This window comes from Oryzias latipes, chromosome 24 (genome assembly GCF_002234675.1).
Source record: "Oryzias latipes chromosome 24, ASM223467v1".
NCBI classification, from domain to species: Eukaryota; Metazoa; Chordata; class Actinopteri; order Beloniformes; family Adrianichthyidae; genus Oryzias; species Oryzias latipes.
In genome coordinates, this window is record NC_019882.2 from 16,505,774 (window position 1) to 16,530,071 (window position 24,298).

The following is a 24,298-nucleotide window of genomic DNA, read 5'->3' on the forward strand; positions in this document are numbered from 1 at the left end:
CCCTCACCCTCCCCACCAAGGGACCCTAAATGTCTAAGGTGTGGTTAAAATTGGCGGGTAGGGTGCTAGGAGGACATCCGCTGCTTGCTGGCAGTGATGTCCAAGCACCCCCCCTACCAAGGGCCCTACATGTCTAAGGTGCAAATAAAACCGAAAGAGGAGAGAGAGGAGCCAGAAAGCGTTGCCCCCCCCCCCGGAGCAAGCCCAGGCCCCCACCCCCAAACGCCGGCCCTAGAAGAGCTCTGGTCAGGCCTCGACGGGACCGAGGCAGCCGACCGGCCGGGGAAACCACCGATGGCCTCAGCGGAGACCCCGACCCGTCAACCCCCCCTGCCCCGTACCAATAGTGCCCCCCCCCTCCCCCAGAATGCCCCCCCACAAGGCAGGGCCGACAAGACCCCCCACCCCACCCACCCACCCCCCCCCCCCCCAGACCCCGTAGCCAAAGCGGATGACACCCAGAGCGACCAGGGGCCCCAAGAGGGTTGTCCCGTTACTGTTATTTGTTAATAAAGAATACTGCGTTGTAATTGTGGTCATTTGCGACGCAGCTGCCGGGGGATTTTGTGTTTGGCGGGGGGGGGTGGCGTGCCCAGCCCCAGACTCCTGTCCAGACGCTGCTCCACAGACAGACTGAGGAAATCTGTTGTACCTTGAGCGAAAGTAAAGTACAACTCCTTAACTTAGCATCAAAAGTTGAAGATTTATTTTTGACATTTTAATCCAGTTATTGCAGTAGATTTTAATTTCTGAATATTTTGTGGATTGATGATATTTATGGCTTTATTCTTTTTATTGTTTGTTTTATTGTTTTATTGAATGCAAGCAGCTCGCCCCTTTTTCATTTCCTTTGGGATCAATAAAGCTTCTTCTTCTTCTTCTTCTTCACAAATTTAAGATCATTTTTAAAGACACAAATGGTTTCCTTGGTGCAGAGGTAGAGCAGTCAACCTCTGGTCAGAAGATTCCAGGTTCTATTCCCATCCTATTCCGATTTGATACAAGGCACTGAACCCCACATTGTTCCGGGTGCTTATAGATTGGTGCCAGTGTTCGGCAGTGGTGCTGTGTGTATGATTGGGTGACTGGGACTGTGACTGTAAAGCGCTTTAGACCTTCAAGAAAGGTAGTAATATATGAGTATACACCATCCACACAGGCTTTTTTTATTTTTGACTAAAAACGGCATCATCATATTTAAAAGATCACTTGGAACACTTTTAAAAAACCTGGATGCTCCTTCATGCCTGCAGTAGTAGAGATGCTGCATAAACCACTGTGTAGATGAAATAGTTGAGGCATTGTCAAGAAATCAAACTTTTCTGCTAAACAGTTACTTTTTATTAAAGCGCAGAGTTAGTTTCAGATTTTTTAGAAAAAAGAACTGCATTGACGAATGAAACAAGGCTCATTGGAAGATTTAACAGCTTTCTCCACCAGGAGAACCCTGACATACACACCTCATCTACCTCATCAGCACTAACTGCACCTTCACCACTCCTCCAGGAACTAAACTACAGTCCCTTTATTTTTTTCTCATTTTTACAGTCACGTTATTTTTTTCTACTATTTATAGCCTCTACTATTTATAGTTTGTTTATTTGTTTTATTGTGTATTTTGTAGTTGTGTCCCCGTTTGGACTAGAGTTGAAGAGAAACGGAATTTCATTTTCTATGTATGTGGAAACATTGTAGAGATTGACAATAAAGTTACTTTGACTTGACTTTGACCAAAGGCAGTGTTTTCTCCCAAAACATCCTGACAAATCATTAAATGAGAATCTTTTTCACAGGTAAAGACAAATTCCTAAAAAAAATACACATTTCCTTTTATGTGCTTTTGTCAAAAGCTTTCAGTGAAACAACACAGCTGCAAACCAATGTTTATGCATCTCTGTTTATAGGTGTCCTTTTTTTTAAGAGGGTGGGTTGAGCGACTCATTTCCACTTCATCCCTGTTTATGCGCCTCTGTTATTATGATGGGGTTTCATGCTATTCTTTTCAGAAATCCAGTAAATGCAGCCTTATGTGAAGTTGGGTTCAGAATAAGATGAAGAGGCTGTGTAATTCCACTCTGAGTATGTGATGTAAGAGCACCTTCCACATCTGAACAGCTTACTAAATGACTCAGACTCATGCAGGACCCAGCCAGTAGCATTGTGTAATGTTGGGAGTTTGGAATTTTGTTCTTCTTTAACACCTAAATGTGGATTTTTCTTTATCATGTAAACCTGAAAGCCCCTTTGAAGCTAATATTTACATGTACGCATCATATTATTTGCAGAGTTTTGTGTCATTTCTTTGTCTACATTCTCACCTGTAATGCTCAGCCTACCGATCAAATAGAAGAATGGGTTGAGCTCGCTACAGAACAACACTCCTGGGCATTAAGTAATCGTCAGTGATAACATCAGGACAGTGCAGTGTCTTAACTCCTCTTCAGACCCCTGTCACATTGCACTTGCCTTTGAGATATCCTCCTTCTCACTAAAGGCATCAGCAAAGGCACACTTTTCTGCTTGTATATCTTTGTTACTGTTTGCACTTTTGAGGAAACAAATGGTTTATTCATTACAGTCTGGAATATCAAGGTTAAATCGCATTTCTTTGGGTTTAGATCTATTCACCAATTCTATTTGACAAAATAATAGGATGCAATTTGATGTAAACTAAAAAGTGCCATTTTAGGAATACCCCAGGGATCAATTTGTGGCCCTGTGTTTTTAACGATCCACTCCAGTCATCTTTTTAACAGTTTTTAAAGTGTTCCTGGTGGTCTTTTAATTATGATTATGCCATTTTTAACCAAAATACAAAAACCTATGTTGTGTTGCAGGGCATAGTTTCTGTGGAGCGGCAGTAGTTCATTAGAAATTCACCTAAGAGTTGTCGATGGGACGTTTGGTGCAGAGCAATCCCACCCCCCTTTACTGGGAGCTCTCTGTTTACATGCTGTTCTGCTAGCTTAAAGCCCAAACTACCATGACTGTTGCAACAAAAATGATGAGATTACAGCTATCCAGCCATACAATTTGGATCCAGATTCCAGCTCAGACAAGAAAAAAAGAGACGTACATTTGTTTGCAAATCATCAGAATGAAGCAGAGCAGGTAGCTTGTGGCTGGTTGTATTCGATTCACGCCAATTTGAATAAAGAAAAACTCATTAAGGTAGTTTTAGGCGTATTTTTATTTATTTATGCCCCCCATCATGAGAAAAATGCCACAAGAACATGTTAAAAACATCATTTTTTATCAGAGTGGGTCTGAGCAGACGTGTAACCATATGTCAACCTTGTAAATATTATCTGCTAAGACCCCAAATTATTTATATTTTTATATCAATGAGCTTTCTACTGAGTCACAGCTCCAAAAATTGAAGATTTTTTTTTTTGCTTAAGTGAGAACATGCAGTATTTTTTTTATGTGGTCCTAATTAAAAATATAATCCAAACTTGATAAAAACAAACTCTTGATAAATCTAACCAAAACCCAAAGTATGCTGTTTATTAACAGCGAAAAAAATGCACGTGTGAAAAAGATATTTGATGATGTAATGAAAAGGTAATTGTTCAAAATCTACCTATTAAAACGCCTAAGTTCCATAGTTTCAAACCATTCACTATTGCTCCTGGAGAACCCGATGATGATCTCACAACTTAGGTTTGGATTTCATTTTAGACTTTGAATCACTTTAGAACATGTTAGAACCTGTAAATAACAACGGTGTGCACGCATGACCAATGACTCACCTGCTGCCTCTATGCAGCTGCTGCTGCTGCTAGTTGTGTTTGACGTCATCCTCCTGATCAGACTGTCCTGTCTCAGCCTCAGCAGCTCTCGTTCCAGGCTCTGGGCCCTGTCCCTCCAGCTTTCTTCCTGCCTCCTCAGCCTGATGGCTAGAGCCTGCGCATGCGCCCTGCCGCTCATCCCAGGGGGCTTTGATTTTATGATGGCCACTGCTGCGGCGATTTTGGCTTCCATGAAAAGCCAATCTGTTTAGAAAATGTATATGTGTGTATAACGTCATTCAAAAATAAACAATCAATGCAAAAATGTATCAGACACATAAAGAAAAGACAATGATTACGGTAAATGCTAATTTATGTTGCTAAAAAACGGCTAATTAAGACTAGCATACTAAACCAATAGATTCGATCTACAATCAATGTATCTTCAAGAGTAACTCTTTTAAAACGATTAAACAAACAAGCCGCCAAAGTGTTGGGCTTTTTTAAGCGCAATAGTTAACGTTTTGACAACAACAAGCAACACCATTCAGCGGAACTGTAGGTACAAGTTGCTAACTAAACAACTCCACGGATAACATTTAATTTGATAAAATATTGATGATAAATACCTTTCAAATTGCTCGTATGACTTTCCATTTTTAACTTTTCCTCGCCTCCTTGAATCGACAAAGTTAAAACATTTGAAACTCGTGAAAAGAAAAGGGACTCCAATTCGTCTTTTACAAAAACTTTATTGACAAATATTGCACAAACAGAACATATAACATTGACACGCCACACTATGTGCAAATGACAAAATGTTATTTTTTTGCCAGGAAAAAAAGAAGGTTTTCTACAACAACAATAACGCCATAATTATAGCAAGATAGAACAGGTTAAAAAAAGTTTTTTAAAAAGCACAACAATAAATAAATACAAAAAATGTAAAGGATTCTGTCAAAGTCTCAAATGTCACAATATTTTAACAGATTTATTTTCGAAGTGCAGGATTCAATACTATTTACACACAGAATCATTTCTTTCTGAAAAACACAGTTTTTTGTTTCAAAAATTTTTTTGTGAGGATCCTTTTTTAAATTTAGTTTTTTAAAGAATTTTACAAGGTAGAAATTATGAATAATTTTGAGATTTCTTTATGTTTATTGATGACAAAATCTTTGTCCCATTGAATTCTACAACCAAACTTATTTCAGTAAGAGATAACATGGGGTTTTGTGGCAATATCATTTTGAAACAGTGAACAGATATTTTTGTTTTTCCTGCCAGCTGAAAAACATATTTTTCCACAACAAAATTTTATTAATTTGGGGGGAGAACATATCTGAAGGAGAACTGCAACACAGAGGTCTAGCACCACTTGGGATTGCTCCAATAACCAATGCAAACTCTGCAAACATGCAGGTTATAGGTGGAGAGAAACTCAACGTATGACATCAGATTACCTTAATGTCGATTAATCAGTTTGTGTTACAAACCAAATTTCAAGAAAAATACTCGTGTTTTTCTGAATGTCTGCGTTAATCCAAATATAGTAGCGATGAGGAGAATAATTATGTTTGTAGATCAGAGCCCATGCCTATAAAACCTGCTTATGAAAGTTTTAAAGGAATTTTTTCTTTTTTAAAGCTACATAATGAAGAAATAGCAGACCTCCAAGCTTATCATTTACGTATTTTGGTATGAAATTCCAAATGGAAGTTTCTCTTATTTTAAGGACATGGAGTCGAGAAGTTAAGAAAGTCAAGCCCTCTGTCTTTTGAAGAATTAATTACCACTGATTTTCGTACATAGTGTATTCTATTTCTCCAAAGGAAATTAAAAAATTCCAATAAATCCTATTTGCAGAGATAGTGAGGAAGAAATGTAGACTATTCTAGTATATTCCTTCTGCTTATGCTAAGAGGGCATGACCTTTTAGTAGATCTCTTTGTAGCCAAAGATTAAATTTATTTAGTGCTTTCGCAATCATTGGATTTTAGTTAATCAGTTCTCTTTGTTTTTTTTAGCTTTAGTTATCTGCAATCCCAAATATGTGTAATTTTCTTTGAGTACTATGCTATTTATCAAACTTCTCTATTAATAGCTTCAGCTTTGATGTAGACTTTGGAGGCTGGCCAAGAGGCCATCTATCAACGTTTTGGTCCAATACTACATTAAAGTCACCTCCAATCAGCTCATGTGCGCTTGAGAATTTGGCTTATTAGAAAATTATGAAGTGTCCAGAAGTTGATTGCTGATAAATGATGATAAATACCTTTCAAATTGCTCTTATGACTGTTGATTGTTGATTTCTATTGCTATATCCATTAATATTGATTATGATGCCATGAATATCGCTCACCCTCACTACAAGTCAAATAAAGTGACCATTTGTCTCACAATTAGTGTTCAAGACTTCCCCTTTAAAATGATTTCTTATGCAACCTATCCCTGCAGAGAATTCTGTGCCATGTCAAAACCAATAGTCAGCTTTCCAAAAATTCCAAAGAGCAAGTGAATGAGATTCCTGAAAAAATACAATTATTTTTTTGCTGTTTAGCGAACAATAATAAGGCTTTACGTTATACATTTATCCTTAACCCGCTGGCATTTAATTAGAAAGCAGATGACATACAAAAAAGAAAAAAAATAGAACCTTTTTGACTTGAAAAAAAAACTTTAGTTAAAAAAATACTTAGGTGAACAGCAAATGCACCTTCTTGAATCAAACTAGTGTGAAAACAATATTACTGAGAACATTAAAGCATTAGCTCAACAGCCTCTTTGCATTTGAAAATATGTCAAGAAAAGTAACATACATATGTCCTTTGTGTTAACACTTCAAACTGAACCTTTTATTTCTTCCTTAAGTTGTGGTTACATTATTGATTACCAATGATGATTTCACCTTCTCCTGGGATTAAGGCCCTGGCACCAGCATAGTAAGCCACTTTTCCCGCAGCTTATGCCTTCTGAATCTCTGACCACAGCCGCAGTCTCCTCTCTTTGGAAAAATCCTCCTTGAACTGCAGACCATGTTCCTTCATGTAAGGAGAATCCTTCGCTGCTTCCAGACTGCATCCCTGCCCAGCCAAGAGATGAACTGCAGAAAAGTAGCTCTGGGCTGTGCGTTGCTTGAAGGCCCCCTTTTTTTGCCAAGTTGATGCACAGTGTCTACAGCATCAACCAACTTTTCCTTCAAGGAAGGGAGGACGATCTGACAGATCTTTAACACGACAAGGCGGGTTTCCAAATCATCCCCACCATACCAGCAGCTCACCCGCTTCATCACCCACCCAAGCCACGCGAATTGCAGTCCACCCTCCACCACTACTGTCACTCAATAAACTGTTTTCAACTTACTACAGTCTCTGTCCTGCTTCTGGGTTCTTTTGTGCTTTTTGTACAATAGGTCTCAAAATAGTATTTTCTTGCAGAGGCAAGCTAAAAAAAATGGAAATGGGGGGGAGAAAGTGTCGCCTTTCATCATAATAAAGCAAAAACGTTTCTTTTTCTCTAGGGTTGCCTCCATCTTTGAGTTCTGCTTCAAAACTTGTCTGCATGCTCAAGGACACAGGGTCACTGTAAGGCAGTAACTCTGGAAGAAAGAATCACATTTACAAAGCGACTCAGGAAGAATTGTAATGAAAAGCATTAGTCAAGCAATTATATCATTAAATACCTAATCACTGTGTGTTTTTTTTCAATATTCTGTGGGATCAGGAGACATTGTGAGACAGAAAAAATTTAACTACTGACCTTGAAGGCCAAAACCCCGCCTGTGTCTCATAAACCGCAAATGTTATGGCTGGTTGTCTTAGTCTGTTCTGCCCTTGACATCACTGCTTATATGTCGAACATAAGTATCAACACCCCAAGGAACACCTTCTGCTTCTACAGCTGATTTTCTTCAACTTATACTTGCACATTTTCTACCTCTGATTTTCTGGGAAGAAAATGTCTGTTTTTGCTGTTGCATAACCGCTGAAGATGTATGAAGCACAACAATAAGGCTAGCACAGCAGCGGTAATGTTCTCTCTGAAATCAGCAGCAATTTTCATACAAATATGTTTGGTTTTTTTCAGATTTCAGCTTAAATTTACTTTCAGAGAAGCATGCAAAGATAAAGAAGGATTTCTTCCTCTTTGAGGTGTGGGGGTATTTTTAGTCTGAAAGAACAAAGCATGGACGTCTAAATCAAACTTGCTGGGATTGAAACTCATTATTCTGAGACCAAATTGGCTCATTTTTCACTTTTAGGGCCTTTCCTCCAAAATGTGACTTGCGCCTTTGAGGTTTTATACTTAAGAGCTTTTTCTTTAAGGGAAACAACTTTATTATTTATTGAACATTGAGGTTTTCTATAGAGTCCTATTTTAAAGAATGACGTTTTTTGTCTTTTCTTTTGCCATGCTTCCAAGAATGATGATGACAAGTAAGGAAGAAGAAGAAGAAGATGAAGCCTCTGTTTACTCCCCAAAAGAACTTCAGCTAACACCTGATTTGTTGACTTAAACTTCAGGGTCTATTGTTGTGATACCCACACATTTTAGACATCTGTTCAAGCCTGTCTTAATTCTCAGCCTTCCCGGGGAGAGTCTGAAAAGATTTTTAAAAAAAATCATGCAGGAAACAGGAAAAAGACATTTAGAGGTTTCAGTAAGTTTTCAATAAATGAATTAACCCTTCTGCTATCCTAGGCACTTTAACATTGGGAGTGGGGTCATCTAGACCCACTAGACAGTGCTCTGAACCTTTTTTCTTTAATGATTTGTGATCTTCACTGGTGTTCATGGATTACATGAAATCTTTCCACCTTTATCCACCTTTGTCATGGCAGGAATAACACGTCAATGTAAGGATGGGGTCATCTAAGATAGCACAAGGGTTGCAGCATTTTTTGATGACAATTCTGGCTCTGTCCACTTTTATATCATTAGTTTCATGGATGTATTTGTGGATGCATCAGAATGGAGCAGAGCAGAGAGCTTGTGGCCTGCTGCAGTAGGTCCTACATTACATGTACAAGCTTTTTCAAAAGGTATACTTTTGTTTGTCTCTGATTTAGAACGATCTGAATGAAGAATTACTCAGCAATGCAAATTTTAAGCTTAATTTTCTCTATATACACGTCCATCATTATAAAAGTGCTAAAAGAACATGTGAAAAACACTGAAAAAATGATTTTCACCAGAATTGGTCTTTAACCACACACTGATTATGTCTTTGGCCCTGGAATGAAGCAGCGACCCTTCCATTCTACTGTAGCTGGGATAGGCTCCAGCAACCCCGTCTCCCCAAAAGGATTCAGATGTTTTTGAAAATGGGTGAGTGGATGGACAAACATAAATGATTAGATCAAATTTCTATTCACAATCAATTTTGACTGAATATGAAAATTACCTTTCTTGTAACTAATTAATTGGGCTGCACAGTGTTGCAGTGATTAGTGCTCTTGCCTCACAGCAAGAAGGCCCCTGGTTCAAGTCCCGGGCGGGGGACCTGAAACAGAACATCAATGGGGGACCTTTCTGTGTGGAGTTTGCATGTTCTCCCCGTGTATGCGTGGGTTCTCTCTGGGGTCTCCTCCCACCGTCCCAAAACATGCTTCAAAGGTTTACTGGTCACTCTAAATTGTCCATTGGTGTGAGTGTGCATGGGTGTGGGATATGTGTGACCCCTGCAACAGACTGGTGACCTGTCCAGAGTGTCCTCTGGATTCCCAGAGTGTCCTCTGCCTTCGCCCATAAGTGTCCGGCAGCCCCGTGACGCCCAAAAGGGATAAACGGAAGAAGATGAAAAAAAAAACTTTCTTGTAAGTCTCTGTTTTTCTTGTCTGAGCTGGAATCTGAATCCAAACTGTACGGCTGGATAGCTCCGACACTGTTTGCTTTTTGTGTTGCACCTGTAATGTTAGGTTGGGCTTGTGAGGGGCTGTAAGCTGAAGAGAGTGAAGCCAGGCTTACTCCAGCCCAGGGGTCGGCAACCTGCGGCTCCGGAGCCGCATGCGGCTCTTTCATGCTTGTGTTGCAGCTCTCTGTGTTTTTGTAAAATAACTATCATGTTGTAAGATTTTCGTGGTGCCTTAAACGCCGTCGAGTAGCGCGAGCGGGCAGGAGGAAGAGAGCAGCGTGAACGCGGAGGGGGCGTGTCTGCAGCTGTGAACGCGACCAGAGTCTGTTATGAGATGGAAAGTTCTTCTTAAAAGCCTGCCGGTGGTAATCTGGTAGGGGGCACATGTGCGCCCCCCCAAAAAAGCAATTTTTTCCCCCAGCCTAAAACCATCCATTTCAGCGTGATTAAAATTGATTAAATTTCTATCCTGTCCACTGTCTGCTATGATGACCGTATGTTGCACTGTCTGTGTAGAACACGCTGGAGGGGGGGGGGGGGGGGGGGGGGGGGGGGCGTTGCACACGGGGAAAACAACTTGAAGCTGCAGAGGTGTGAACAGGTAGCAAGGCGGGGGCGGGGCTTAGACTCACCGCTAATGATTCCAGACCCCGCTACAAACTAATAGCTGGTTCCCAAGAAAAAATAGTTTTTATCCATTAAATTTATATACTTTATCGGGTTTACTGGATTTAAAGAAAATTAAATAAATAGAAAGGAGTCTGCATCAAAATGAATTTGTTTCCATCATGTCATTCATCTTAACCCCCGGTGTTTGACAGACGGAAAAGTCTATTCAAGGTTGTGTAAAATGGACAAAAGATCAAAGGAAACATAACGCTCATAAATAATTAAAATAAATGATTAAATAAATATCCTGACAGCATTTTGAATCAATACAAGTATCACCAAATGAACCATCGCGATATATTGGTGAAACGATTTTTTTCTAACACCCCTAGTGTTGCAGCTCCCTGTGCTTTCATTTCTGTGGGAAACTGATCCAAATGGCTCTTTGAGAGGTACAGGTTGCAGACCCCTGCTCCAGCCCAACGGTCCCACCCACAAAACTTCTAATGAACCACTGCCACTCTGCAGAAACTATGTTCTAGAAAATGACACAGGTTGTTTCTTTGGCTAAAAACAGCATAAACATAATTAAAAGACCACTAGGAAATCTAACACTTTTAATTTTTACTGGACCTTATCAAGGTTAAAAGTATGTGTAGAAGACCTAATATGTAAAATTATATGATCGTATGATAAGCAGACTGACTTTAAAAACATTAAAAGTGCAAATAAATTAAATAACCACAGTAAAAAAGCACAAATGTTAAAAGAACTCAAAAACAGGTAAAGTATTAGCATTTAGATCATCAATATGAAAGGAGCCACATAAGTCGGCTTACTGTCATATTATTAATAAAAAAATGAGTTCTGCACAAAATTTAGAAAATCCTCGGATGTTTTGAGTTTCTTTCTCAATAATGTGGCTTTGGTAAGATCGCTGCTGTGTGGTTCAAATGGCTGCAAGTTGCTCTTGTGTCAGAAGATTTTTCAGTTTGCTGAATGAAGGATCCGGTGGTTTCAGTCAGCTGCTCCTCTGCATCTGTAGGAGCGGCGGGTCCTACTGGATCACCAAACCTCTCACCTTCTGACTCCAACCCAGAGCGGCCAACCTCATAATGACTCCCCTCTTTGCCTGCAGCATCCATCATGTGAGCCCCTTGTTTCAGTGCAGACTACAGAGGTTCACAGGTGAAGGTCGAGTCAAGGAGCTCAGGTGGATAAAAGAGGAACTCTGCTTGTGTCTCCACTCTTGCGTCAGCAAACAGAAGCAATACATGCCTGGAACTGCTCCACACTGTGTGATATGTGGATGGAGAGGGTTGAATGCTGAAAACCTTCCTTTTACTCTTTGAAGGAAGAGATCTTTAGGGTAAATATTATTTGGAGAGATTCAACAAGATCTTATGGCTTTTAAAGGATATGAAGGAACTTTTTCATGTCTCAAACATTTCAAATGACCAAATTTCAAGTTAAATATATAATTTTGATTTTTATAAGGACACAAGAGTTTTGCTGAGATGAATCCGATATTTTAACCCTTGTGCCATCCTAGGCACATTAACGTTGGGAGTTGGGTCATCTAGACCCACTAGACAGTGCTCTGAACCTTTTTTCTTCAATGATTTGTGATCTTCACTGGTGTCCATGGATTACATGACATCTTTCCACCTTTATCCACCTTTGTCATGGTAGGAATAACACGTCAATGTAAGGGTGGGGTCATCTAAGAAAGCACAAGGGTTACATTAGCCCTGGTGAGAAGCTGTAATGAAACATTTTACTTATATCAATCTACACATATTTGACTTATTTAATTGCACTTACATTCTTCTTAATAATTTTTCCCATCATTTCAATAATGAGCAGCAAATAAGAATGACATTTTTGTGTTGTCATACATCTAAACCTAACAGCACTAATTATGAACATCCAGCAGGTTGTTGCTGTATTATGCTTTATGATCCCCCCCTTCCATAATCACCCTCCAACCCCCCCCTCTCTAACATCCCTCTCTCTCCTTCCCTCCTTTTCTTTTCCATACGGTCCAACAAAAAACTGTTACACATATAATTTATATGAATAAAGCTTAGTATAAATTAAAAAAGGGGTTTATTCAAATATACAGCTGGTGTGTTAGAAGATTCACAACCCCATGTTGAAAAAATGTCCAACACAAGAGGCCTTCAGCTCTCATCTGTTTTCTCAGCTGTTGGACTGGACAAGTTAAGAAAAAGGAGAAAAAAAGATTTCTGAGGATGAATACAAGCATGTTGACAAATTCCTCCATTGAACATTTTTTTTTGAGTCTGTTTTGTCAATTTTCTAATAACATGTAATCAAATCATCTGGCCCACTATGAAGCTAACTTCATTGCAATGCAGCGGACTGCTGCTGGATTTAGAGCAGATGTAGTAAAAAGCAGAGCTAGATGATGCAAAGAAGGGTAATACAAAGCAACGCAGGCAAATCCTATTTCACTTTGATTTTGTAACTGCACCATTAGATCTTAAAGAATTAAGGGAGTTCAAATAAAGACAGACATAATCTCCTGTCTTTCAAAATAACATAAGTATTTTACAATTACGATGATTGTAATAAACAGGAAATGACAATAAAAAAGGAAAAAAACAACTGCTTTTCAGAGCTGTAATGTATTTCTCTTTTCATTTGTTTTTCCTTTTTATAGCAACTGTCTGTCACTGTCTTACCTAGTTACCTTTGTTAATCCTTAACAGTGATTTTCAATTAGATCAGTCTAAAAAAGGGGTATTTTGTATAGTTCTGTCGAGGTATCTGACATCAACTTCTTTTTTTTTCTTCTTTTTTTTAAATATTTTTGTACTGGATTTTTTTGTACATTGTTTTTGTTTTTCACTTTTTTGACATTTTATTTTCTTTTATGAAAATTACTTTTATTTATTTTTTCATTTCTATTTTACTTTACGTTTCTTTTTCTGGAATTTCGTTACAAAATGTAATGCTTTTTTTCTCTTTTATTTGTTTAGCTTTATAAATTTTCTTCGTAATATTTAAAACGTTTTATTTTAATTTGTTTTCTGGAAATTTGTTTTGCTTTCTGAAATGTAATGTTAAGTTTATGTTATTATTTGTTTCACATTTCTAATTGTTTTTGGTCTTTAGAATGTTTTTGGATTAAGTGATTTTTTCATTTGATATGTATTTCACACATCCGGTTCTTGACTCAGCTTTTTGAAAGAACAAAAAGCTCTCATATCTGTTATAGTTTATCACCAGAATTTGTTCTCAATCAACTATGTGACTGCTGAATTTGCTTAAGCATATCAGTTGTATTTATATTCTGCTTTGTTCAAAGATGCACCAGGAAAGAATCACCACTAAGCTCACGCATGAAGACGCCTTTGGTTACCTCACATGCATAATTTAAAACAGACATGAAACAACTGGAAATCCCTCAGTTATTGCCTTTTTTTTATCATACTAGCATAAGTGTATAATATCAGATTACTTGGAAATGAAAAACTAACAATCAAGAAAACAATATTGTAAAATACATATATGTGATAAAGTGAGAAAGAAAGTGAGATCAGAAAAAATAAGGTTCTTTAAAATTAAATTAGTAAAACTTTTTATAGTTGTTTATTACTTCTTACATATTCATATGAAAGTTTTTATTTATCTAGTTTAATGAAAAAAAAGAAATCTGATGCTTCTAATCCAGAAAAGTAACAAGAGGCAGGTGTAAAAAATGCCTAGAGGTGGAGCCTATCAAGCGTGGATTAGAAAATCCAAAAAGGTTATTATGTCTGCAAGCAGAGCACATTAGTGGCAGAAAAAAGAAGATAAATGTAAGACATATTAAAGAAGACCTTGAGGAGCATCACTGATGAAAAGCTTTGACTAAAACAAACGGGGAATGACAGGCAACAACAAACATAAACACCAAAAATATGACAACTAAACCACTAAAATGTAAGATCACAGGGTAATCCAATGAATGTATACTGAAGCTCAAGAAATCTCAAATCGTGTGGGACAAAAAAAACTGTTGGCACAAAAAACATTCATGTATTTTGCAGGAATTTAATAAAAAAGAAAACAAAAAAAACAAATATCAACCAATCAGGTTTGGCATAATGAGACAAACACTCCTGAGGAATTTCCGCAGGGGGGGGGCAATATTCCATGGAGAGACATCAAAAGGAATGCAGAGAACAACATGAAGACGCAGCATGTGAAAGACCAAGTGCATCAAGCTTTTCAAATTATTATGGGGGGTTAAATGGCACTAAATTCCTGCTAATTAAATGCACTTGAAATATTAATTAGGAGTGTGAACACTTCCCTGAAAACACAGGCATCACCACTTTTCAAGCCTTTAAATGGGTTATAAAACAATAGCTAAGGAAGAAAGAGTTAAGAGAAAAAAAACTTGCTGTCAATCAATCTGGAATGAGTTAGAAGATCATTACCAACCAATTTAGACTCATAAAGATTGTTCGCATGGGGAAAACATTAAAGAGGATTGACAGTCTCTGCAGGAATGGACATTATACCAAGTTCACTTTGAGTTCAGACAGCGAGAGACTCAGAGAAAATCTCAAAAAAAGAAACTCATTTCAGATTCTGCAGGCCTCGATATGCAAGTTAAAGTTTATGACAGTGTTTTGAAAAATGACAACATTGAAAAGATTGTAAGAAAGCTTTTTTCTGAAATTTACCAAAGCAAAGTCTAATTCTCAACAAGTCAGAACATTTCTAAAAGATTACAGCTTTTCAACTTCCTAAAGTTCTCAACAGTGTTTAGGAGAACTGTTGCTCATGCTTCAGAAACTTTGACAGCACTTCTTAGAACTACTTACAGTAAAAGCTGTCTAACCACAATGCAGACTGCAGACCTCTAAAAACTGTTTTTTTTTCTTTTATTCAGATGTGTGAGCCTTTCACATTGAAAAGATCAAAAGATGTTTGTTAATAATTCACCCTGCGTTCGCCCAACAATAGCCAGGTTGGGCTCTGGCAGCCCCGTGACCCTGAAGGGATACTGCAGGTTTAAAAAAAATGGACGGATCGGTGTTTAATGAAAACAAACAGCTGCTATTAATTGAGACTAACTGGCTAAATGAGAATTAGTGGGAGTGTAACATGAACTAAATAACAACAACAATATTTAATGTGCAACATAATGGGGAGTGTTTTGTGGGCCACACTGAAATGTTAATGAATTAAATGCTCATTTTGAAATCTTTTTTAGGAAATGGCAAGTTTTCCAACAGTGGGGCTCATAAAATGATTAACAATTCAAGGAAGGAAGGAAGGAAGAAAGGAAGGAATGAAGGAAAGGCGGATGTTTATTTGTGCACTTTTATCGGGTTAGGAAATCCATACCATCTATTTGTTTGAAAGTTTCCAGCTTTTTCCCAACAAATTTGAATCAATTTAAATGGATCTCCACAGCCTCGTACTGAATTTGTGTTTGGGGCTCTATCCATGGTGCTGAATTTATAGAGGAGTGCTGCTGCCTTTTCAGTCTCTGCAAATCAAACCCTGCGGCATTTTGACCCAGCAGTGCATCCAGGAGTGAGGCATGCTTTCTGCGAGGAAGAGAAGATGAGATGTTAGAAGAAGAAAAAAAGGTGCATAGTTATTTGATTTATTGCAATCAACACGTTTAATAATACAAACTAAAGAAAGAAAACAAAAAAAGAGGTTTGTTGTACAGCTAGTAAACCAATCAACAGTTCAAATTAAGGATTCCGCACTTCACTCCTTGCAGTGGCATGGCAATGAATCAGCATTCACACTTTAGTCAGAGAGTGACAGTTCAGCTGTTAACTCCCAACTGGACATTTATTCCTCTGCACGTTTCCTACTACGTTCAAACATGTGCTTTAACACATTCGTTTAGATAGAACTGCACTTTCTTGCCACTTGATCCTCCCCAAAGCTTCACCCTCTTATCGGCGCCAGCTCCCATTAGATTTTCTTACCTGCTTTCTTTGTGAAGGGCCACACCGCTGAGCAGACGACCCAAAGTGTAACAGCTCAAATTTTCAAGCCTTGTCTTTGGTAATGATAAATGAAGCTTAAGTATGAAGTATGAAACTTCCTGGTTGAAAAGAGGAAATGGCAATCAGCTCAGAGCAAAATATGCAATTCAATACAAAAAACAAAACAAGAAAATTGATGAAACAACTACCAAGAAAGTTTAGATCAGGTATTTTAAGAAACCCCTAGGCATAAAGTAGATAAAGAGACTCAATGTCATTGTAACCATTTAAAAAGTAAATCAATTGAAAGTGTTCCATACAAATCAGGGATTGAATCGTGTTGCTACATTTCTGATTATTTGTGACATTCATTAGAGGGCGTGTTGATGAAGAAGGATGGAGCCAGGAGATCAATAATCTCCACATTGATGAGGCATTCAATCCTTCAGCCTTTTTGAACCTTGACATTCACTTTAATTAAACAGGGTTTGAAATTATAGTCATGGGAGGAATGACAATCTAGGTATGTTTTTGCGATTTTTTTTATTCAAAAAGTCTCCAATAGTTCTCAAGTATTAGTGTTGATTTAACCTTTTTTTTCCCTTATTAAGTATGTTTTTCATGTTTGCCATGGCTCTCTCCAGTGAAAAAACTGGACTGGAATTTGTTTCAACTGAAGACTTTAGTCTTTATGACATCACTAAGTCAAAATAACACACAAACAAACTTAAAAACAAAGATTGGACAAAATGAAAACACCTACCTCACTGGCCACATACACCAGAAATAGAGAAAGATAACTTTTTATTACAGCATCATTACTATTCACCTTCACTTTCTAATATTTCTGCCATAAGGAAATCCAATAATTGCGTTAAAACAAAAATGTTTTCTAGGGAATTTAGTCTCAAACAAAGGTTTCACCCCTCAGAAATAAACAAAAACATATTTTTTGTCTGCTCCTAATTTATAATAATTTGAATAAAGAAATACTCAGAACAACTTTTAATCTTAATTTTCTCCTCCATCATGAGAAAAATGCCAAGAACATGTTAAAAAACCAACAAAACATGATTTTCATCACAGGTTGTCCTTAAATATAGATTTACATATAAATTACCATTCAACATTTGATAAAGCATTAAATCACTCTTCTTCTATATTCCTCCTCGTTTTCTCTACTCTTGTCTTAAATGTGTCACAACAAATTATCCTGTTTGAAAATTTCTTTATCTCACTTTTGCAAAGACATTTTTGCTGTAAAGTTCCAAGTGGTCTATTAACTATCATATTAAGTTAAAGTGTCACAAATGGGTCATCCAGACCTAAAAGTGAAACACACAACAAGACAAAAACTTTTACTAAACAGGAGCAAAGGGAGAGACAAAAAATAGTGGCAAACTGATGAACTAAGAAAAGACATGAACTTTACAAAAACAGATACACCTGTGTCGATGAAAACTTGGATCAGATGTGCAGTGAAGGAAAGAGAACAAATCTGAAAACAAGAAAACAGTGAATAAAAACAGCATTAGTCCTCAAGGATGATGTAGTAATATAGCAACACTAGGTATATTAAAAATGCCAACTTTTAAAACTAAAATACTTTTGAAAGGCTAAATAAAATACTTAAACGTGAAAAGAACTAGTTTAAAATCATTTAAAAAAAAGAGATTGCGTTAAAGAGATAGGATTTGCAGCAGGGAAGTGTGCGCCTGTGCGTAAGTGTGTGTTTGTGTGTGTTTCAAACTGTCTGTGTGTGCGTAAAGGAGGGAGGGGGGATATAAAAGCTGGAATGAGATTTGAGCAGCTCTGCTTATGAGAAGAGACTCTCTGAGAGCATCTAACCACCGCTGCTGCTGCGTTTTATTTTTCTTCACTGGATGCTGATTTCTGAGAGGACTTTTTACATCACTGAAAATGATAAGTGGATGATGCAGCAACATGAGATTTTCCAAGTTTGATTTCTTTGGATCTGCCTTGAGGAGGGAGTCAGTAAGATGAAGAGGAAGAAGCAAAAATGTGTTTGACTGTGACCGGTGGACAGCTGCTGGAGATGGAGCCGCTTTTATCCTCATTTTCCGAAACACCGAGATGGACGTTTGAGAGTGACTTCCAAACGATTTCATGTGAGATCAATGACAGAGGGGTCTGACAGAGGAAGGTCCAGGGATGGAGAGCGTCAGCCAGCTCAAACCGACGCCTGCCATCTACGGAGAGCTGTTGAACATCTCCACAAATGACACCCATGCCAATTTCACCTCAAAGGAGGAGGAGAAAGGCACAAACTTGGCTTTTCAGGCGGGGCTTGCGGTGACCTTAGCCCTCATAACTTTTGCCACAACGCTTTCCAACGCGTTCGTCATCGCCACTATTTATCAGTCCCGCAAATTACACACTCCAGCAAACTTTCTGATCGCCTCCCTGGCGGTCACGGATCTGCTGGTTTCCATTTTGGTGATGCCCATCAGCGCGCTCTACACAGTGTGTCAAACGTGGACTCTCGGGCAGGTCGTGTGTGACATCTGGCTCTCATCGGATATAACGTGCTGCACCGCATCCATCCTTCACCTGTGCGTAATTGCGCTGGACCGCTACTGGGCCATCACGGACGCGGTGGAGTATTCCAAAAAGCGCACGCCGGCGCGCGCAGCCGGGATGATCGCCACAGCCTGGGTGATCGCCATCTCCATCTCTCTGCCGCCTTTTTTCTGGCGCCAGGTGAAGGCGGAGGAGGTGACGAGCTGCAATGTGAACACCGATCACATTTTCTACACCATTTACTCCACCTTTGGCGCCTTCTACATCCCCACGCTGCTGCTCATCGCCCTGTACGGCAGGATTTACGTGGAAGCCCGGAAGCGCATCTTGAAGCAGTCACAAAATAAGCCGGGGAAGAGACTCACTTCGGCGCGCCTCATCACTAACTCCCCCGGTTCGGTGGCGTCCACGACCTCCCTCAACTACGGGACGAACGACACCTCCTCATGTGACACTACCTCGTCTGCGAACGTGAGCCAAGTCAAAGTCACTGTGTCCGACGCGCTGCTGGAGAAGAAGCGGATCTCCGCTGCCAGGGAGAAGAAGGCGACCAAAACTTTGGGAATAATCCTGGGAGCTTATATTATATGCTGGCTCCCGTTTTTCATTTACACCCTTCTAGTGCCTCTGTGCGATTCCTGTTTCCATCCGGAGTTATTTGACATTTTCACTTGGCTTGGTTACCTCAACTCACTAATCAACCCCATCATTTACACCATGTCCAATGAGGATTTTAAGCAGGCTTTTCACAAACTGATACGCTTTCGATGTTGCAGAGCGTGAGCCATCACTACTACACCCAAATCCCTGCCCCAGTCATTTGTCAAAATCGATTCAGCCAAATAGGCTCCAATTATACCAGATCACATCCAGATTGCCATGATAATGTGTTTCCAGAATGGGTTTTCCATGACAAATTATGCGCAGGGCCACAAAAATGCATTGATGTGCCATGCAGTGTTTATGGTACTGAATACTCAAAGAGTGCTGTTGTTTACTGATGGGGTAGAGGGGATGGATTAGTTGGTGGAATGATTTAGAAGCATCCTGACTGATTGGTAGTCATCTCTAAGGACATGGAGACGTCCCTTATAGGCCCTGAGGCAGAGGCCACGCCTGCACTGTACATACTCAAGTCTACAGACTCACTTTGCCATAGGAGTTTGACAGCCAACGTCAGTTGGCTCCTAAGCACAAAAAGCTTAGAACTAAGCTATCAAGAGCCCTGCGGGCAAAAAATATTGCTTGTATTTATTTTCCTGTCACAATAAGAGGAAATAATGGTGCCTACTACAAGCTTAGTTTGGTTTGTCAAACATACCTTACCCACTTTAATGTTATTGCGGGTAGGCTATGTAATTTTCTTTGTCCTCACGCAACGTTCATACCGTCTGTGTGATGCGCATTCAAGAACGCAGCAAACACGCATTTTTGGTGATGTGTTCACACTGGACAAGCAGGAAGGGGCTTCCTCTTTTTTTATTGGCCACCATTTAATAGCACATGACCGGCACCTGCAGTTGGAAAAGGCTCGGTTTGAAATGTTAAAATCTCACGAATTTTGCCTCAGGTTTTTTCTTCCACAGCTCTATTCAGAGACATGAAAGATTTGGTGTCTTATAATTCCGGCCGGGCACAAACCGCGATTCTTAATTTCTCCCCCTTGATCAATTTTTAAATGGTTAGCACTGTGCATTACAAAGGACATCCTCCATTTGTCACTATTTTCAACGCGTGTTCAAGGTTTTATTATGTAGATTCCAAAAACGGTCGTAGCCACTTGAGTAGCGACACATGAACATGAGAACTTTGAACGCTATCCCAAAACATGGAGTTTTCATTAGAAGTGGTCCACTGAATGCGCGTAGCAGAGGGCGGTGTGAACGTAGCTTCAGAGTGGCTTCTGTTGCTTTGTTTAATTATTTTTGTAAGATGACAAATTGTGTGCATCAGTGGCGTGTTTTCAGTTTACCAAAAGAGTCTGGATTTTTCCCAGTCGACTGTAAAATAGAATCAACTGCTCAAAGAGGAAAATCAGTATTTTCAAATATCAGTATTAGCTGTGATGTTTCATTTCATTAAAAGATGAAGCAAATCAAAACCCCAAATTCAAGCTCAGAAACCACAGAGTTTGTGGAGTCACAACATACCATTTGCCTCTTCACACAGATCATTTGTGCAGAGAGACTGTTAGTTGTTGAAAAGCTAAGAAATGCCATGGTATTCCGATCCAAATGCCTGATTTTACCTCCTCACATGTCAAGGTCTTGGGAGCATATATTGGGTAAAGAAATTACAATTATCTTGAAAATTTAGTGAACTCCAAGCTTTGTTTTTTACATTCTGGCCTAAGTCAAATCTCTGCATTATTAATTTTGAGAACAGTTTATTCCTAGTACATATGTTTTTGTTCTTTAAGCTCAAGGAAATTGCAATAGATTCCTTTATTTTTGGTATTTTTAGTTTGCTTTTTGCTTTTTTTAAAAGGAAAGAAAGATTTGCAAAAAAACAAATTCTCCTAAAAAAGGAAAATATAAAAGTAACTAGGAAAATACATGTAAATATTAAAAAAAATAACAAAACCTCAAAATTGCCAATAATTATGAATCTTTGGGTAACTTTAGTATATGAAATTAATTATTTTAATACTTTTTTTTGTATTTTCTATAATAACAGTGAGACTGACACCACTCTCATGTCTGTAAATTAATCTTCCAAATAATCACCCCTCTAGTTTAAAAGGAGCTTTAGTGACAAGAGCCATTTCACGCTTCATGCATTCTTTGTCTAAATCAGAGCTTATGAATAAACACAATGGATCTCATGGATCTATGAGTGTAGCATGCATTTCTGCAGGATTGCAGAGAGGAAAAAGCATCAGCAGAGCTCTGGTAAGCTCACATTTTCTATTTTCAAAGTGAATCTTGAGAACAGTTTTTTCCCACATCTAGCTGTAGATAAGTTCTTGCCTTTTTCTTTGTTGGTTTAACACATTTAGGATCTGTTGGGTTTCTTTCAGAGGGTCATTGCGGAAAAGAACTGGAGTCAAGAGAAAAAAAGGTTATCTCAGCATAAGTAGACGAGGCAAAATAAAAGCTGTCTAAAGATCAGATCAGATCTAGTTTGCTACAAGTGTGTAAACACTGTAATGTTAAAGTGGTTGTGCACTGGGACAAGGTTATTGCAGCGCCAGTATGAACAATGTCTGTGCACATAAAATTTAGTTCAGTAAAAGTCACATAACTTGTTTTCTGTGGATGCATTGGTCTGTCTCTAAAGTCTCTTCAAAAGGTGGAAAATATTAAAAATACCTCGACACAGTAAAAATACAATGAATTTGGCTCAATGTAGTTCCAAAAAAAGTTTACATTTATTTTATTATCTAAACCTTTAACTCCTTATCATTTTAGTTTTCAATTATTTAAACCCACATTATAATCTACACAATCGGCTACATTTGCAACATTGTAATTCCTTTTATTTCTTTATTATTTTCCGCCATTGGTGGCCTGATGTATTTATCACCCACCAAGCAACCTTAATGCTTGCATCAATTATGAATGGAGTCTGACAGACAAAAACAGCTAAAATATGGATTACATCAGATGAGAAAAGGAAGTCTCCTACTTTGGCTCAAATACCAGTAAATAAACAAAAAAAATTACTGTTGGGCCACAAAAATTAATTTATCAGAATTTGTTGTATAGTTTAATGCAACAGCATTTGCAAAGAGCCATTGCATAACTACATATTTGCAAACACAAGTTACCTAAGCAAAAATAAATGAATAAAAGGAGCGAGGTGAGCACCTCTTGCCCATCATTGGATCTGCAGCAGTTGTACTCTTTTTAATATCTATTCTCCACTGTGATGCTAGTGAAGTTTAGGCTGTTCACAAATTGGAATAATCTGCCAAACTTTGTTTAATTAGGCTGTAAAGCTTCATATGGTTTGGTCTTGTTTTTCCTATTGCACTTGTGCAAATGACAAGGTTTCAACAGCTGCTTTTTGGGGCGCTGTAGAACCAATTCATAGTTCTGATTCAGCCAGTTCTCTGACTATCATTTGTTCAGTTTTTGATGTTTCTTGATTCTCACACCCTTAAATTTGGAATGTGGATGTTTTCAAATCAAAATACTTCATCTTCAGTCACTTACCCTCTGTGGCTCTTTTCCAGTGTTTGTTCTTTCCCTGTGTTGGCACTTCAGGTGAACAGCAGCAAAGTTCACTTGCAAGCAAATGTAGAGCCTTGAATTGAAGTTAACCTGTTCTTATCTAAGCAGAGTTCTGATAAGGTTTCACAGTTGAAGCAGACAATGGTAGAAAACAATGTCTTTTCCTGACCAAACAGCTCCCTTTAGAATGTGTTTTTACTTTTACTGAAAGACACAGACTAAACAACCGAAAAGTTTTTTTTAATTTTAATTAACATAGAGGATGAGTGCATTATTTCCAAATGAACTAACAATGTTTTAATGTCAAACTCAGTGTTTTGACAGTTTGGTTTCCATGTTGGTTTGTTTGGGTGTTGCTGAAGATCCTGCATCACAGTCTGATGTGTTCCTGCCCTGAAATGTAATTCTAGTATTGGTTGACATAAACCACAACATCGATCCTGATTAGCTTGGCTGTTTATGTTTTTTATATTATAATTGACTAATGTGTATTAATTGTTTCATCATTCAGTTACCATTGTTGTACTTAGTCCACTCATTCAGCAGCTCTTTCATACCGAAGCTACGTACACACAGGACACGTTCTTGACCGCACCTTTAGCCCTAGGTGTTCACACTGGACAAGCAGGGAGGGGCTTCTTCTTCTACTTTTTACTGGCGGATATCCGCCACCTACAGTTGAAAGAGGTTTGGTGGGAAAAGTTGAAGCGGTTTAAACTGCCAAATCTTTTTCCAGGCTTTTGCTTTGAACTCTGATATATCCGGTCACAAACTGCAATTATTAATTTCTCCTCCATGATCAATGTTCTAACAGTTTGCACTTCCATGAAGTAACCTTTGTGCTATCCTAGGCATTTTACCATTGGGAGTTGGGTCATCTAGACCCACTAGACAGTGCTCTGAACCTTTTTTCTTCAATGATTTGTGATCTTCACTGGTGTCCATGGATTACATGAAATCTTTCCACCTTTATCCACCTTTGTCATGGTAGGGAGAACACGTCAATGTAAGGGTGGGGTCATTTAAGATAGCACAAGGGTTAAAAGGGACGACATCCATAAATCACTACCAAATTTGAGTCCCTGATTGGTCAAAGTCTAACCCGGTTTGACTTGCAACGCGCGTTCAGTGGTTGCCTGTTTTGTACCTATAGCCTGAACACGGTCGTAGCAGTGCATGGAAACCAGAAGAACCTGAAACACACGTTTATGCTTGTTGACATAGACTTTTTATTGATGTGGTCATTTGAACGGGCTTTGCCAATAAGGTGGATGTGAACGTAGCTTCGCACACTACAGAGGACTTGATTGTGGACACATGCAGCCAGCTGCTGACACACCTTATGCGTCACATTAAGAAAGCCTCAGATTAAAATGCGCACAAAACTTTGCTGGCCAAAGAAATGCCTCTTCAGAATTC

At 38.7% G+C, this 24,298-nt stretch overlaps 2 protein-coding genes across 3 annotated transcripts in view; one reads left to right on the top strand and one right to left on the bottom strand.

Annotated features, from left to right (window-relative positions):
* Window positions 1-4,504, bottom strand: part of mei4 (meiotic double-stranded break formation protein 4) — a 30,384-nt gene extending 25,880 nt beyond the window's left edge. Inside the window, exons 1-2 of one of the 2 annotated variants that reach the window (XM_023953260.1) lie at window positions 4,361-4,504; window positions 3,753-3,995 (exon numbers count right to left, since the gene is read on the bottom strand). In XM_023953260.1, the coding sequence (XP_023809028.1) occupies window positions 3,753-3,995; window positions 4,361-4,388 (271 nt within the window). In that variant the 5' untranslated portion in view covers window positions 4,389-4,504. The remainder of the gene's footprint in view (window positions 1-3,752; window positions 3,996-4,360) is intronic. The other variant, XM_011491908.3, reaches the window with a different exon arrangement.
* A 13,199-nt stretch (window positions 4,505-17,703) lies between these two features.
* Window positions 17,704-23,805, top strand: htr1b (5-hydroxytryptamine receptor 1B). The gene has a single exon (XM_011491910.3). The coding sequence runs from the start codon at window positions 18,336-18,338 to the stop codon at window positions 19,485-19,487; it is 1,152 nt and encodes a 383-aa protein (XP_011490212.1). The 5' UTR covers window positions 17,704-18,335; the 3' UTR covers window positions 19,488-23,805.
* The last annotated feature ends 493 nt before the right edge of the window (window positions 23,806-24,298 follow it).

Bases quoted from the DNA above. Each gene is read 5' to 3' on its own strand.
- htr1b (XM_011491910.3), top strand. From the start codon at position 18,336: ATGGAGAGCGTCAGCCAGCTCAAACCGACGCCTGCCATCTACGGAGAG.